General features: G+C 37.5%; 1 protein-coding gene across 1 annotated transcript; it reads left to right on the top strand.

The window, feature by feature from the left end:
* Positions 1 to 1,348: 1,348 nt before the first annotated feature.
* Positions 1,349 to 15,715, top strand: LOC585328 (receptor-type tyrosine-protein phosphatase alpha). The gene is made up of 19 exons (XM_030989831.1): positions 1,349 to 1,397; positions 1,987 to 2,212; positions 3,047 to 3,285; positions 3,822 to 3,891; positions 5,032 to 5,134; positions 5,490 to 5,572; positions 5,920 to 6,155; positions 6,403 to 6,490; positions 6,994 to 7,070; positions 7,652 to 7,688; positions 7,899 to 7,996; positions 8,735 to 8,860; positions 9,234 to 9,382; positions 9,832 to 9,967; positions 10,480 to 10,629; positions 11,992 to 12,091; positions 12,660 to 12,724; positions 13,383 to 13,511; positions 15,551 to 15,715. Exons 2-19 carry the CDS (start codon positions 2,035 to 2,037, stop codon positions 15,713 to 15,715), a joined length of 2,229 nt encoding a protein of 742 aa, XP_030845691.1. The 5' UTR covers positions 1,349 to 1,397; positions 1,987 to 2,034.
* The last annotated feature ends 251 nt before the right edge of the window (positions 15,716 to 15,966 follow it).

The raw sequence follows: 15,966 nt of genomic DNA, 5'->3' as shown, positions 1-15,966 counted from the left end.
GGGGAGGGTATGCTGAATAAATCTATTACTGAAAAGGGGAATGTCTGTTCTTACATTGATACAGTTGTTTCTACTTGCAAGTCGCTTCATGTACATTGACCTGTACATAGGCCCTACATGTGAATTATTTAATGAACTTTCTATTTTAATATGTGATATTGGTAATATTCCGGGTTTATGTAGCACTTGATACATCTACGATGTCTTTCAGTGCTTAATTACCATGCTTTACAGTATGAGCCCTGTCATATGTAAGCAGTTCTGTAAGATGTCAGTATAGAATTCATGTGTACTTTGGTAAAATTTACGTACATATTGACTTAATAATAATAATAATAATGTAACTTATATCGCGCCAAATCCACTCTGTGGAGTGCTCAAGGCGCGTTATTAAAATGATGAAAGAACTTCTATTATAGGTGTGTCATTGATTTTGACTGGTTTTTCAAAAATTCAATTTAATGTTATTGTCTCTTTTTGTTTGTCTTCAGTTCTGCCAGTCATCAAGAAAGCACCAGTGATAGTGAGTACTACCTCAACTACAGTTGGTCTCAGATGGAATGCATGGTCTGAAGAAGATGACGCAGGGGATCCTCCTCTGGTAGGATATGATGTCTTTGTAAAGAAGGATGGTGACTGGGTAACGGATCAGAGAGTAGATAAACTAACAACATCAGCCATCGTTAGTAACCTGACACCAGACACAGAATACAGGTTTCGTGTGGCAGCAGTGAGGGAAGGGACAGGTGGAACAGGATCCGAGTCTCCTAGGAGCGACACAATAACTCTCTGTAGAAGTAAGTTATACTCGGGAGGAAAATACTCGAGTTTGTTGGAGTTATACATTTTTTCAAACATTTTTTTACAGGTACATTAATGTTTTTGCATTAGTAATTGCTTTGTACATTTAGATGTAGCCTAAATTTGGGATATTGATGCACTTTTCATTGATTGAATGCACTTTCCATTGAAATCTTTAAATTATCTCGTTTTTTGAGTAAAATCTATACAAAGAAATGTTTGTATTTTCCATCCCATACATTCTGTTTTTTGATTTTTTTTAAAATGTTTTATCTTTCTAAATTGTGACAAAGAAAATTTCTTCTACAAAGCCCGAAAATGTTTATAGTACCCTTCCTGTGTTCTGCCCAATGGTAATTATATGTTTCACTCTTAAACATTTGATTTAAAACTACACAAAGAATACTTGTTGGAGCGTATGTACGTATGATTTTACCATGACCTGCATGTACATGTAATTAATTCATCTTCTATAGGACCAAGCCATTTAGTATTTTCTATATAATTTTTAACTTTAGAACCAAGTGCTTCTCCACTGATGAACTGGACTACAAGTTTCAGCCATCAACCCTAAAGAGCTAGAGGTGACATGGGAGGTATGAACTGTTTTAAGAATAGTTTTTGGTCGCTTCGTGAAATGTAGTTGGATGGAAAGACTCCTCCAGAGCACAAAATGCATAACTGTTCAGTCACAATTTTATAACATTGAGGTAGAACTACACTGTTATAATATGTAGCTGGTAAATATCTCTTTTACTTTGACTACACTTCACTTGATTTTATCTAATATTTAACTGAGATATGTCAAATATTAACATTAATTATTAAACTCACTTCACTATTATGCCTTTGGCATTCTGGATGCCTTTTTACTTACTTCTCAACATTTGACTAAACAAAATAATTTGGATTTTAAAAAAGGTGTACAAATTTCTCTGTTTGCCAGTTAAAAGTGTGTGATCAATGGAGTTTGATTTTATTTCACAGAGCAAAGAAAGAAATGTTTTGTGATCCAGAGATTCTTGTTCTGCAGGATGCTCCATTATATTGATTGCAGCATACTTATTAATGTGAAAATTGTAGACAAAATATTCTAACATCTTGTAGTTTTGTGTATTAGTGTAAAAGTAACTTCTTTATGTGGTTGCGATGCATGTAACATGTATTTGCACTTTTATGTTTCAGCACCTTCCCTCAGAATCAGCAGACTGCAGGAGTGGAGTGACCCATTATATGATCTACTATGCTGCGTCAACTTCTTCAAACTCTCTCACGGTTCCTAATGACACAAGCTTCTACATGATAAGAGAGTTAGAAACCTATTTGGACTATTCCATTCAAATAACTGCATCAAATAAAGACGAGGAGGGTGACAAGAGCAGTGAGACTATCGTCAAAACGATTGAAGAAGGTGAGACTTGACTATTCTTATTCCGATCGCTAAAGTAAAAGATGTGCAAATCGCTGTTATTTACTTTGATATGGTTTGATTTGAACACATTTTCCAACGAGTGCTGCCTAATAAAGGTGAGGAGAACGACATGAGCAGTGAGACTATCCGCAATACGACTTTAAGAAAGTGAGAGTTTGCCTGCCGAATACAGAGTTTATTTTTGCTTTCATTCTTGAAAAAGCACATACTAATGCTGGGAAATTAGTGGAAAGTATTCAAATCACTATTATTCAGTTTTATATAGTTTGAATTTGGTATTTATTTTATAGAATCTAGTCTGAGATATCTTGAGACCTGTCCCGGATTTATCATTATTTTTTTTGCTTTTTGTGTAAAGAGCTGCTGCACTCGATCTGCTGCTTGTATACCCATTAATATATCACTAAATGCATGTGCATGTGCGTATGCAGGGGGGGGGGGGGGAACCCCCCCCCCCCCTGCTGATCCAGCGGCTGGCTGAGTCGTTGCGAAATTTTTTGCGCGATTTTCACATTTTAACCCCCCCCCCCCCTCTAAAAAAAATCCTGCGTACGCCCCTGCTCATGTGTGACAATAACTTACATGGATAGTGCAAGAAAGAAACCAGAAAAACCAGAAATCATTTATATGTGATGAACAAGTTTCTTGCTTTTTTTTCTCATATAATACTTTGTAATCTTAACCATTACCATATACCCCCCCCCCCCAAAAAAAAAAAAAAAAAAAAAAAAATTGCAATCCATGCACATTTATACACCCTTTCAAAGTGTATACAAGTTCGTTGATGCAGAAATTCCTGCTTTCCCTTCACAGTGGCACCTAGTCCTATCAATGTGACTATACCGCGGAGTACTACAAGCTCCTTCACTGTATCCTGGTCTACCCCTCTACCATCTAACATCAATGGTAACATCCAGAAGTATATCATCCGCTACAAGCAAACTGATCCCGTTGTTGATGGTGACTATAAGTCAGAGGAAGTATTGAGTGGTGCGTTTGAAGGAGAGCATACTGAGGTAGACCTGCCCCGTGAAATCAACTATACAGTTCAGGTAACACATCTATATGTATTGATAAGTATTTATATACTACATATATAAAGATTCTAGGCCTGTGATTGGTCAAGACCGCAAGCATAAAAATTGCTATGGACTGCTTGGTAGTGTAGCAAAAGAATACGATTGGGGATACCTCTATATACAAGCACATGAACTTAACAATTAATGCACGCAGATGACATTTATAAGCACTTTTGTCTGAGAATTGACGTCACCTGACCTCTGAAAGGACAACTGGAGACGAGCTTTTCAGAACTTACACTGTAGGATCTGTGTTGATAGAACATAAAAGAGCATATTCTCCGTTCGGCCATACTCTGTTTATGAATTGTGTCGTTTTACATGCAACTTGAAAGGGCAAACAGGTACGGTGTTTTTTAAAAGAGTTACAATATTAACAGAACATGAACAGAGCAAGTTCTTTTCGGATAAGTAACCTGAGATTTGCGCTTACGTGGATGATAACATTTCTAGAAAATGGTCAAATGTATAGAATTATTTTTGTTATGATATCAACATTTCTTATATAGGTACAGACTGTTAATGGCGCTGGTTCTAGTAATTGGTCAGAACCTGTGACTGCTAAGACGATACAATCAGGTAAGAGCAGTATAATGCTGATTAATGTTGTGTTCATACATGTGTATGTAGCAGTGATAGTAATATAACGCATATGAAATTATAAGGCTTGCTTTGAACATTAGAATGAACCCATCCATTCCCGGTATCTTCAACACCATTGCAAAATCAACTCAGGGCAATTTCAAAACCATTGGCATATCCCATAGAAAAGGTGATTGTATTGTACCAATGCTTCATTACAATGTTCAGACGTTTCAGGCTAATAACTTTGTTATTCGTTGCTCGTTTTTCCTGATTGAGGTGTGTCTCATGAAAGGGCAGAAACTGAACTTTCTAGAAATGTGATTTCCTCTTTGAAATTCAGATACCGTCCGCCAAATGAATTTTTGGTTCCCTCTCTTCAAATTAATTTGAAACACTGAGGAGTGAAATATGCATTATATGAGTTGCATCAAATGAAAGAAGAGGATCTGAGCTATACAATGTGCCATTTATTAATTATAACTGTTATTAAGTTATGATAAAACATCGATAATTCTCGGTTTCGTTTTTTTCTGGGACGCACTGTATATTCATAACACTACAACAACTATTCTACTGACATCCACCCTTAGCCGTACCCGTACAGATGTGAAAATGCTCTCTATGAATAGATGGAGCAAAATTAACGGAACATGCTCACATTTTGCAAATATAATTTTACTGTCCAGCTTGACGCACCACAGGGTCTTCTGGTGGGGTTTAAGTTTCTCTCATCTTGTCATACATTCATTTAAAGCGTAAAAACTGAAATACAATCGCGACGGTTTCATGCGATTTCCTCCAACTTAGCAGCGCGTGCTGTTGAAAACAATGTTAGGCGTGTAATCAAACTGTAAAGAGGGATGTCCACCCTGGTATTAAGTTGGTTTTAATGGAAGCAGAAAAATAAGAGGGACAAGTCAGTGAACATTTGATCAAATTTCGATCAAAAATAGAAAAGTTATTAATTTTCGAAATTGCGATCAATCAAACACAGTTTTTCTTTGCTATTGGTAGCAGAATGGTCTTTTTTCCATACAGGGGTTGTAAAAAATAATATTTGAACAATTGAATTTTCTTTGGGAAAATTAAAGATTTCTGATTTCATTCTTCTCTTTCGTTTGATCCCAAATAAAGGTTCTGTTGGTTCTATAGCAGCCACAGCTGGGGGAGCCGTTGGCGCCATTCTGATCATTTTGATTATCATCATTGTAGTCATCATCGTGTTCAAACGACGAAGGTTTGTGAACTATTTTCTATTTTCAGTCATGATTATAATGTTCATGTACAATGTTGTCACTTTAATACTTCTATAGTAATTATACAGTAATCCCCTGTATACCATACTCTCGATGCAAATGGACTTTTTTATGTACGGACTTTAAGAACAAGCAGAATAGGGAAATTTGAAAATAAATGGCTATCTACTTTCTGATAATTTTCTATTCCTTTCTTCAAGGAATACTCTACCGATGAATTTTTTCTTTAAGTTTGATAGTTACCAGCTCTCGTAAATTTCTCTTCTGCTCACTTATTCTTCGCTTTTCGTCTTTTGCATTGAAACCTTTGTTTTTGGGTTCTCTTTTTTTCCAAAGGAATGATAGTAATCCGTCTAAAAAAGAAAACATCGAGGACCAATTTCAGGCACCTTTGGATTTTCAAGACACGCCATTAGAAGGTAGGCCCTTTGATAGTTGTTAATATGATCAGGTAAAGAAAAAAACTATAATCCTGATAATAGCATGGAACGACGTGCTAATGGCAACAAAGAGACAACATATTCTAATTTTTCTAACCCCATATAATTCTTACAACTCAATTATGCCCTTCCCTGATTCATAATGTCACGAACAAGACAAGTTTTTGGAAGAAATTTTAAAAAAGTTTCAAGTGTAAGGAACTAAGGACTTCTTTGGTTATTTACAGTAAAGGCTGATTCTGCGTTTTGCCACCCAAGGACTTTTCCTCCAAAAAAAAAAGGGATTAAATTGACTTTTTTTTCTGTTTATGTATGTATTATGACAGGAAATGACAACATTGGACACGCTTCCGTTTTGAACCCACACCAATCACCTCCAAGGAGCACAAGACCCAAACCAGCTGTAGCCGTGAAGCCCTTTGTACGGGAAACGAAGTCCTTAGACCTCGATTCAACCGATGGATCTCCCGACAGGTCTAGCAACAAACCGATACCCCTGGCTCAGTTTCCTGCTTTCGTCAACAAGAACAGACACACCGCGCTCTTCTCCGAGGAATTTCATGTAGGTTTAATGAAGATAATTTCTATCAACAAGAAATATGTCTTCTTTTTAGTGTTTTGCGCTGAACATATTCTTTTAGCACTCAAATGTGTGCTACTCGCAGAATTAATGTCTTCCTGTGCTGTTGAGAACACTGAGTAGCGAGACTTCATCTTTGTTTGTAGCGTTTTCTGATTATATTAATTTTGTATATGCAAAATTTAAAACAATAAACTGAAACTGCAATTATATTTCCTTTCTCTTCTAGGATTTACCTGGCCCAAACATCTATCCTCAGACCGTGGCTCAAGAGGAGATCAACTTCACGAAAAACAGATACAAGAATATTTTACCATGTGAGTTTACAAACTAACAGGGTCTTTATTATGTTGACTTGTAAGGGATAGCTATAAAAGTTTGCTTCAATAAAGCTCTAGATAATGTACTTATTGTTGTTTTGATAATAATAGTTTGCAACTGTAGCGCTGACTGCAGTGGATTGCAGTGGAGCATCACAGTTCATTTGATTTACAGTGTACCAATGTATGTACTGATGTATGCTATCAGTTCCATGTCATGATTCTTTATTTAGAATATGAGTTTTCAATAATTCTTCCGTAAAGAGATGTTTCAAGTTTTATTACACTCTCAATAAAAAAGTAAAAGAGTTTTGTCCGTTGTCAAATCTCTGCATTTGAAACCTATACAGTACTTTTTTATGTTAATGTTTTGACTATAATTTGTTTGCTACTCTACCGGAAACCGATAACGAAGATAAACGACGAAATTGCATGAGCAAAGAACTTTATGTTAAAAGCTACTGGCTATTTTTTCTCCAAATATCCTATCTTTTATTCAGATGATTCGGCGAGGGTGAAGTTAGAAGTCATCGACAATAATCCTCATTCCGATTACTTTAACGCTTCTTACATTCCCGTAAGTAAGGTGGCATCTATCAATTTATCTATACGTTAATTTATAAATATATTGTCATTACAATGTACTTTCATTTTAATGTTATAGAGTGGGTTGTCGTTGAATGAAGCGTCCAATAGAAATGATATGAATCAAATAACATTATTAACAAAAACTTTAAAAAAACTTTGAAATATTAACAGGATGTAGCTTGAGTTGACGGACTTCTTGAATTAGAAAACACGTTTCCTTCGCTGGATCTTTACACAATCCAAACACACACACACACACACACATCTCCACACACGCGCGCACACACGCACACACACGCACACATGCATCCACGCACACATACTCACGTACAGCACACATGTAAAGGGAAACCCACTATCGGTTAAAGCTGCAAAATAATTCCTCATATGACTTGAATTTTCTTGATCTTCTTTTATGTTCGATTAAAAAGAAGAACAAAATTTCCTACGAGAAAGCAATGCTGTAAATAGAGGCTATCATTTTCCTCAAGCCTTGACATATTTATAGTTTCATTTTGATATACTTTTCATTATGTAAACTATTTTTTTCTTTCTTTTCTTCACATACAGAGTTTTGACAATGACAAAGCTTACATTGCATCACAAGGTATGTCCATTCCAATTTCTCCGTCATGTTTAACAAGAAGTACTTTATAAGTACAAATGTTAAGACGTATATATTAAGGTTACTCTATTTCAAGTTGTTATCTTATTCCTGTATAAACATAAACACAAAAAGTAGATCCAAGCAAGACATTAGTCATCCCCATAAACCAATTGATTTTTCCGATGAGTCATGATACATAATTTTTTCAAGGACCCAACAATGCATCTACGGATGATTTCTGGAGGATGGTCTGGCAGGAAAATGTGACGACTATTGCCATGGTAACGAAGCTCAAGGAAGGAGATAAGGTCCGTGACGTTTTCATCGTTTAAAAAAGTGTTGCTCAATGCAAATAGTACCAGTAATTTTCTAGGATGATTAGAAAGAAGGTCGAAAGCGTTTTCATTACTATTATGCAAGTGTGGAAAGAAATCAAAGAAAAAATATTCCCTGAAAAGCATGGCTCTTCAAATGCCTTCATATTATAAATATGACATGTAACAGCTTAAAAATGTGGGCCTAGTCACTTTTATGCCACATGCTTGAGTAGTCCCATATACATCGTTCTGTGTACAGCACTTGTTACCTTTATCAAGACTGGGCCAAACATATCATTTTGATGATTCCAGAACACAGCTTTATCTTTAAATAACTATACAATGGCTTAGTCGCAGTGTAGTAGTTTAAAACACTTGACATAAAATGCGAAGTTCGTTAGTTTGACCCCCGACACGGCACTGATGTAATTGGCAAATCATTATTCTACATTTGCCAATCCATATCCAGGAAAGAAATGGGGACCTGGTAAGATGACAAAAGCCTTTGTGTAAGTAATTGAGATATGCCCTCACGATGACCATGTGGTAGACATAGTCGCCAAAGAGTGGAGATGGTGCACATTGTGCTTGAATGAATCTGATAAAAAGGGTAATAATATTTGTGAAGTGCTCAGAGACGTTATTTATATCAAGCGCTAAATAAATCCAGATCATTAAACTAATTAGTATTACACAATAATCATATACTATTTTGGTTGCTTGAAATAGATCAAATGCGGTAAGTACTGGCCTAAAATACCAGGCGATTCGGTGAAGTTTGGAAATATCAAAGTGGAACTGGTGTCACTGGAAGCATGCACGGGTGGAATCAAAAGGAAAATGACGATGATAAAGGTAGGTAAATAAGTCATATGCATTGCTACGTCACATTTCAGGATGCCTTCCTTTGCCACGAACTAGTCGAATTATAATGAATATGACTGGACCATGCGTCCCCTTGGGCAATATATATGAAAACGGTACTTCAAGTTTAGTCATTAATATAAGTTTTTTAAAGTTACTTTATAAATTATGATTTTATGAAGTTTATTTTAATATGATTCATAATTTTTTTTCTGAGCTAAGTTCTGTGCATGGAAACACTAACAAAAATTGACACCATTGACAATAAAATTGATAAATATTTTGATAATCTGTACAAAAGCTGACGTATCATGGAAATTAATTCATTTTCACTGTGCATGACATGTGTTGCTCTCCTAACCAGGGTGACGACTACAGGACCGTCACTCAGTTCCACTTCACAGAGTGGCCTGACAAGGGTGTTCCTAAACACACATCATCACTGCTCAAGTTCATCAAGGAAGTCAAAGCTGATCATGGACAGTTCACTCATCCTCTGATCATTCATTGCAGGTAGGCTTAGTGGTCAATTTCACCTAGATCAAAACAAGTACCACAAACATCATCGTCAAGACCTTCAAGAAATGAACTCTACTTGTGATACTTTATCGTATTGATTTTAGAAATCACGTTCGGATTACGCAACATGTCATCGTAATGCTCGCTATAAGAAATAATAACATAATCAGAATATAAGAGATTTCAACAGCATATCGTAGACATAAAAGAGCTTCCTAAAATAAGTTTGTATAATAATCGGGCTTTACTACAGCGAAACCTGGGTTCCCACACTCATGAATTTCAATTGAAATTGCGTGAATATTTTGCTGACTTTTGCGTTATCGTTCAATAGCTAGTGTGCATGCACATCGTTAAATCCGGAGAGAATGCGACTTTGTACTTTAAAAAAAAAAATCAATAAAATGATGACTGATTAGTTGATCATTAAATTTTCTATCCAGTGCTGGTGTTGGGCGAACAGGCGTTGTGATCAGTATTGATAGCGTCGTAGCTCATGCCAAGACAACTAGAATGGTGGATGTCTTCAACTTCGTGACGAACATCAGACAGAAACGACCATACATGGTCCAAACACAGGTCAGTTACCTCTCAAAACATACATCAACTGCTGCTGCAGTTTGACACACGAACTTTTCAGTTTAGACACTGATAGGACCGACGGATTTCAACGTAAAGTGCTTTTGCAGAGATTGCCATATGATTATTCTACGCGACATAATGTGAAATTAAAAACAGTATCACTATGCATATACATGTTAACAGCATTTTGGGGGGTCATGTCTACTTTCTTGATTTATAAAACATACTTTGTATGGAAAATTTTGAATGATTAAAAATCCTTTTAAAAAAAAAGGAACGTGTTGAAAATTTGCTTGTTTCTTCGCGTTGTTGATATTAAACAGGAAATTCTCAAAGGAAATGTGTTTAATATCAAGAACCTTATAAAATTAGCATAGGGCACCGCTTGTTCTAATTTTTAATTTTGCTGTACATGTTCCGTCGTATTTCGTAAAAAATATAAGATATTTTAGTGGATGAGATGGAATTGATACAAAATTTTGAAGCTTTCGTTCCTTACATGAATACAGGAGCAGTATGCCTTCATCTACGGGGCTGTCCTGGAGGATCTTCTCTGGAGGAATACCCTGATCCCTGTCGTTCATTTCACTGATCATCTACAAGACTTACACTCTTCAGGCGATGGACGTGGACGGTCCAAGATGACCAAGGAGTTCCAGGTAACGCATCCCAATCATTAGTTCGATAAATAATGAATAATAATAATTACAGTGCTTATATAGCGCCTAACACTTACTTTGTCAGAAGTCTCTAAGCGCTCTACAATAATGCAGCATAATTACCCTGGCTTTAGCAGTGCAGCTGTTACGTGCGCTGCGTTTCAAGGAATAAATTCCTACCAGGTATCCATTTACTTCACCTGGGTGGAGTATGGCAAATGTAGATCAATGTCTTGCCAAAGGACATTAGTGCAGCGGCGGGACTCGAACCGCGGACCTGGTAACGACTTCAGTTCTCTCCCCGGTATTCTACAAGGGCAGGTCCACACCAGAACTTTCTTTAGTTCTGTCTCCATCTCTCTCTCTCTATATATATATAGCCTTCTTCTTCTTTAGCTGTAAAAATGAACAACTTCTGACCTTGATCATAAGCCATGTAATGGTTCCAAGTCAGTTCATTGTTCACTTTCTTCTAGAAAACCTGAAAGAGAGAGAGAGAGAGAGAGAGATATGGATGGGGGCATTATATCTTAGTTTCAACGAAATTATTTTTCAGGAATGGCCTCGGCCCAGTGGAAACAACTCATGGAGAAAGAGAAAATATCTCTATTACAAACCAGCTCTTGCGCTCTGGAAATGTTAGGGATGTCGTGACCCGTCAAAGATAAACTCCAGTTCTGGTAAAAGAAAGAAAATTAATTCTCACAGAATCAAACGAAACTTACACTGAATGTTCAAGAAGTTTTGGAAGAAAATGTATACTGGCTGAGTAATGAGCATACAAAGACAAGGAAATCAAGGTAGTACTAGCCCCGACACCATGTGTGTTGTCCCATAGCTTTCTGTGTACAGTGCTTGTTACTTTGCCAAGACTCGGCCAAATTTATTATGATTTTGATGACTTCAGAACCTTGCAGTGCATACCAATACTTACATGCTACATGATCAAATGTTTCTGATCCATTCCACACCTTTTCTTTCACAATGCAATCGCATTACCAGAACTCACCTTTATCTTTAATCACTGAACTGTAATTCAAATGAATTGTATTTTTTCGAATCTCACTCGCAGCACTATCTAAACTTAGGTTTAGTAAATGAGTACCTACTAAGAAGTAACAGTAATTTTTCTTGAATGCTTTCAGAACCTTGAGACAGCTAGGCTAAAGCCAAGATAATAATGTGATTCCGTTAACACCTTGAAGATCCCTTGGGTGGATAAAATGCGCAGAATGAACGTAGCTAATATTAAAGTTGAATCTATATTTCTGCATGCTCGAAAAAATATGCCAGAACTAAGGTTGATGATTATCAACGTAATTCGTGATGTAAACTAAACATCATATTTTCTGATTAAATCAGACTTTGAAGAGCCTCTGTCCAGATCCTCCGGCTTCTCATACGAGATCAGGACGCACTCGAGATAATCACCCCAAGAATAGATACGGAAACAACCTACCATGTAAGTAATGTTAAGATACCAACAAATACACACACACAAACAAACACATACACACAATTTAAACCCCGGCATTTTCGTTGATGGACATAATATGTAAATCGTAGATTCTTGACAAATGAGAAGTAGAACGTCGTGGTGAAATGTATGACAATGTCGTGAGCAAATGAAATAACACCAAACGGGGATCTCAAGATTGTCAGGAGACGGTGCAGTTAAGGCTGGAATGGTGTAGGGGTTGGGGGATACTCAAATCTTTGAGTCCGTTAAATTCAATTCGAAGTCGGAGAGGTGATGTCACATAAGATTTGCTCCTAATAATAATAATAATAATAATAATAATAATAATATGTCTTGTTTACCCAGGGTAGCCTCATCAGTATTCATACTGTTCTCCCTGAGGGCCCTGCAATCATATTATTACCCCGGTCATCGGATTCAGACTTACCTAAAATCCAATATTGCTATCAAACAATATGAAAGACTACTCGTACTTGTTTTAGTGTAAATGTTGGGTTGTGGTGTAGCGTAACGCTGTTTGAAATGTTCTTTTGTTTCCATACCATTCTAGTGCAGAGGAATCGTGTGATACTAGACTCCCCAGATCATGATTACATCAATGCTAGTCAAATGAAGGTGAGATGTTCATTCAGTATTGATAGATTCAATTTACACATGTAATTTAGTGTCAGAAAAACTGAAGGATTAAATGACATTGAAACCGTTTACATCTTCATTTGACTCGTGTTCAACATAAGAAACTGTAGACGCATTGGGTGTTGGCAATAACCATGGAAACATAATGTGCTAATATAGGTATTATTAATATGATTGATAATTAGCACACAAAGTATGTGTGTGTGTGTCCTATCATACTTTAGTGACTTGTTTTATTACGAAAGCTTCCAAAACGAATTTGACAAAAGTAAAATGCGCGGTAATACATTGATGATATTCCAGTTTCTATATTTCAATAAAAATGACACTGTGGATCGATTCATACCCATTAAATGTACCCGCACTGTCGCCATTATAATATAGAATGTACTATGGAAGATATTATATAAGAACTGTTACGTCTTTTATTAACTATCTTGGAATAAAACTTGATTGATAGTCATGTACGGGGTGTAGGGTGGGGGTGCAGTTCAGTAAGTGAGCCCCTCTCCGCCTAGGGTGCCCGTGCTTCGAATATATTGACAGCTCTTATAAAGCCTTTCATTACAATGGAAGTAGGTGGCAAGGGTCTCATGTTGTTACCGGATATTGTAATTATTCTTCCTTCATCTTTCAGGGAGTCCACTGTACATTCATGACAACCCAGATGCCGCTGCCAACCACTGTGTCTGATTTCTGGTCTATGGTCCTCAACAACAAACCATCCACTATCGTCATGCTTAACGACAAGAGCCAAAACGACAAGGTAGTAGTGCGAGCATATGTCAATTTTAAAATAAATTGTCTTAGTTTAAGTTTGGGAGATTTAAAGACCTTGCTCTTTTGTATTGCTTCTTTTGTTTTTTGATACGAAATAATCCATATACTAAACATGATAAATGTTGAATTCCCATCAGCGGCGCAGAAGGAAGGGGGTACCGGTCCTTTGTTTGAACAACCCAATTCGAGCTCCTCCCTGGATTAATAGTGTTAGTAGTAGTAGTAGTAGTAGTAGTAGTAGTAGAAGTAGTAGTGGTACAATACAGGAACCAAGTTGACAATAATGTGCACAGAACACGTTGTGAGTACATCAACAACATTATCGAGCAATCCTTAAGGACAATCCAAAGTCTTTCTGGTCCTACATCAAGACATGTCGATCGGAAAACATTGGTATTCCTACTTTGCGTACTCCATCTAAGCTATGCGCCTCAGCATTAGACAAGGCAGAGACACTGAACGACTACTTCCAGTCCGTCTTTACTCCTCACCAGCTCCACTCTCTTGTACAGAAAGGATATTCTCCTTTTCCAACTACTGGTCACCTGCACGTTCACAGGACCGGTGTCGAGAAACGCCTCCAGCAACTGGACCCTTCAAAGGCCAGCGGACCTGATGAACTTCCACCCAAGCTCCTAAAGCTGGTAGCTCGCGAGATTGCTTCTCCACTGTCCTTCCTGTTTCAACAAAGCTACAACAGTGGCATCGTTCCAGCCCAATTGAAGCAAGAACTAGTTACCCGTATACACAAGTCGGGAAAAAAGTGTGGCCCCTCCAACTACAGACCAATCTAACTCACCTGCGTCTGCTGCAAAGTCATGGAACACATCATCCTGAGCCATGTGTCGAAGCATGTTGCAGTAAATAATATCCTCACCGATGCAAAGCATTGCTTCCGATGGGGTTTGTCAACAACCACTCAATCGACAACAGCCGTCCACGACTGGTCCTCCATCCTTCAGCAGCGCAACCAAGCTGATATAATCTTCTTGGAGTTCAAGGAGGCATGCGATCGAGTACCACACCTTCTCCTGTCGACCAAACTTCAGTACTAAGGAATAAGTGGTCACAAAAATGCTAGAGCAAGTACAAAGAATTGCTGCTCGCTTTGTGTACCGTGACTACAGATACACCACATCACCATCGGCTCTTGTGGCAGCTCTAGGGTGGGACACGCTTCACACACGTCGAATCCTCGACTAATGCACCCTTCTCTACAAGATCCATCACCGTCTTGTCTCCATACCTGCACCAACTATTGTCATCCCTGCTACATACTTCGGAGGATACGACCACAACCTGAAGTATGTAATTCCTGTTGCAAGTACTGACTCCTTCAAGCTTTCATACTACCCGAGAGCAATGATGATCTAGAATCATCTGCCAGGCTCAGCAGTCAATGCAACAGGAATAACCAACTTCAAGGAGGCTGCTCTACGTACATCAGAATGATGCAGCCCCCTGTTCGTTCCCACATCATATAAGCTTACTTGCTTGGTTTTTACTTGCACTGGACTTAGCATATTTTACTCTAAATTAACGAGTGCTTTGTCCACACACCATTCCTGCAATTCATGACACTCCTTGTAGTTACTCGCCTCACCTACCATCCCAGTATAGCTTCCTGAGTGAGCTGCCAAATGGATTACCCAACCAATTACCAAGGTAGTAGTAGTAGTAGTAGTAGTAGTAGTAGTAGTAGTGGTGGAAGTATAGAAGTAGTAGTAGTAGTAGTAGTAGTAGTACTAGTAGTAGTACTAGTAGTAGTGTAGGAGTAGACTTTAATGGATAACTTGGTTAGCATAAGGCTAATCTTCACAGTGTTCAGAAGGCTCATTTACAAACTAACATGGCTAAAGTGACTAGTAATTGCAATTCAAGAAACCTGTGGCATTATTTAAAAAAAATGTAAGAGCGAGAGATATAAATGTAATAGGTCAGGAAAGGAGCGAACAGAAAAGGAAGGACTAACATGTATGTATGTGTATGAACATTTAACGATAGCCTTGCCTCTCCTCATTCTAGAGCTGTGCACAGTACTGGCCTGATGCTAACTCGGTTCAGTTTGGATCCTATTCAGTTTCAACCTTATCAACGTCATCTGATGGGGACATGACCATTCGGCAACTGAAAGTTACCAGAAACTCCAAAGTATGTCTTATTTCATATATTTCCTTTACGACACAGTGATTGTTGAAGAAGAGACTGTGAATTTAGATGTGATGCCCTCATTTGAAATGATTGTTTTTACAGATCAAGAAATCTAATATTTTTAGCGAACCGCATTATGAATTTCAACCAGAACAGTTTTTCCAACCGGGCGAACTGCGACTTGATGATTATCTAGCTTTTGTCAAATATTATGGCAGTTGAAAAGCAATAATTTTTGGTAGAACGCAAAGATAAGATGCAAAACTGTGACCGATTCAAATATGCCTTAT

The sequence above is a fragment of the Strongylocentrotus purpuratus genome, unplaced genomic scaffold (assembly GCF_000002235.5).
Source record: "Strongylocentrotus purpuratus isolate Spur 01 unplaced genomic scaffold, Spur_5.0 spur5_contig_843, whole genome shotgun sequence".
Classification (NCBI taxonomy): domain Eukaryota; kingdom Metazoa; phylum Echinodermata; class Echinoidea; order Camarodonta; family Strongylocentrotidae; genus Strongylocentrotus; species Strongylocentrotus purpuratus.
The sequence above is the reverse complement of the archived record's forward strand: the minus strand, read 5'-3'. Positions and strand labels throughout refer to the sequence as shown.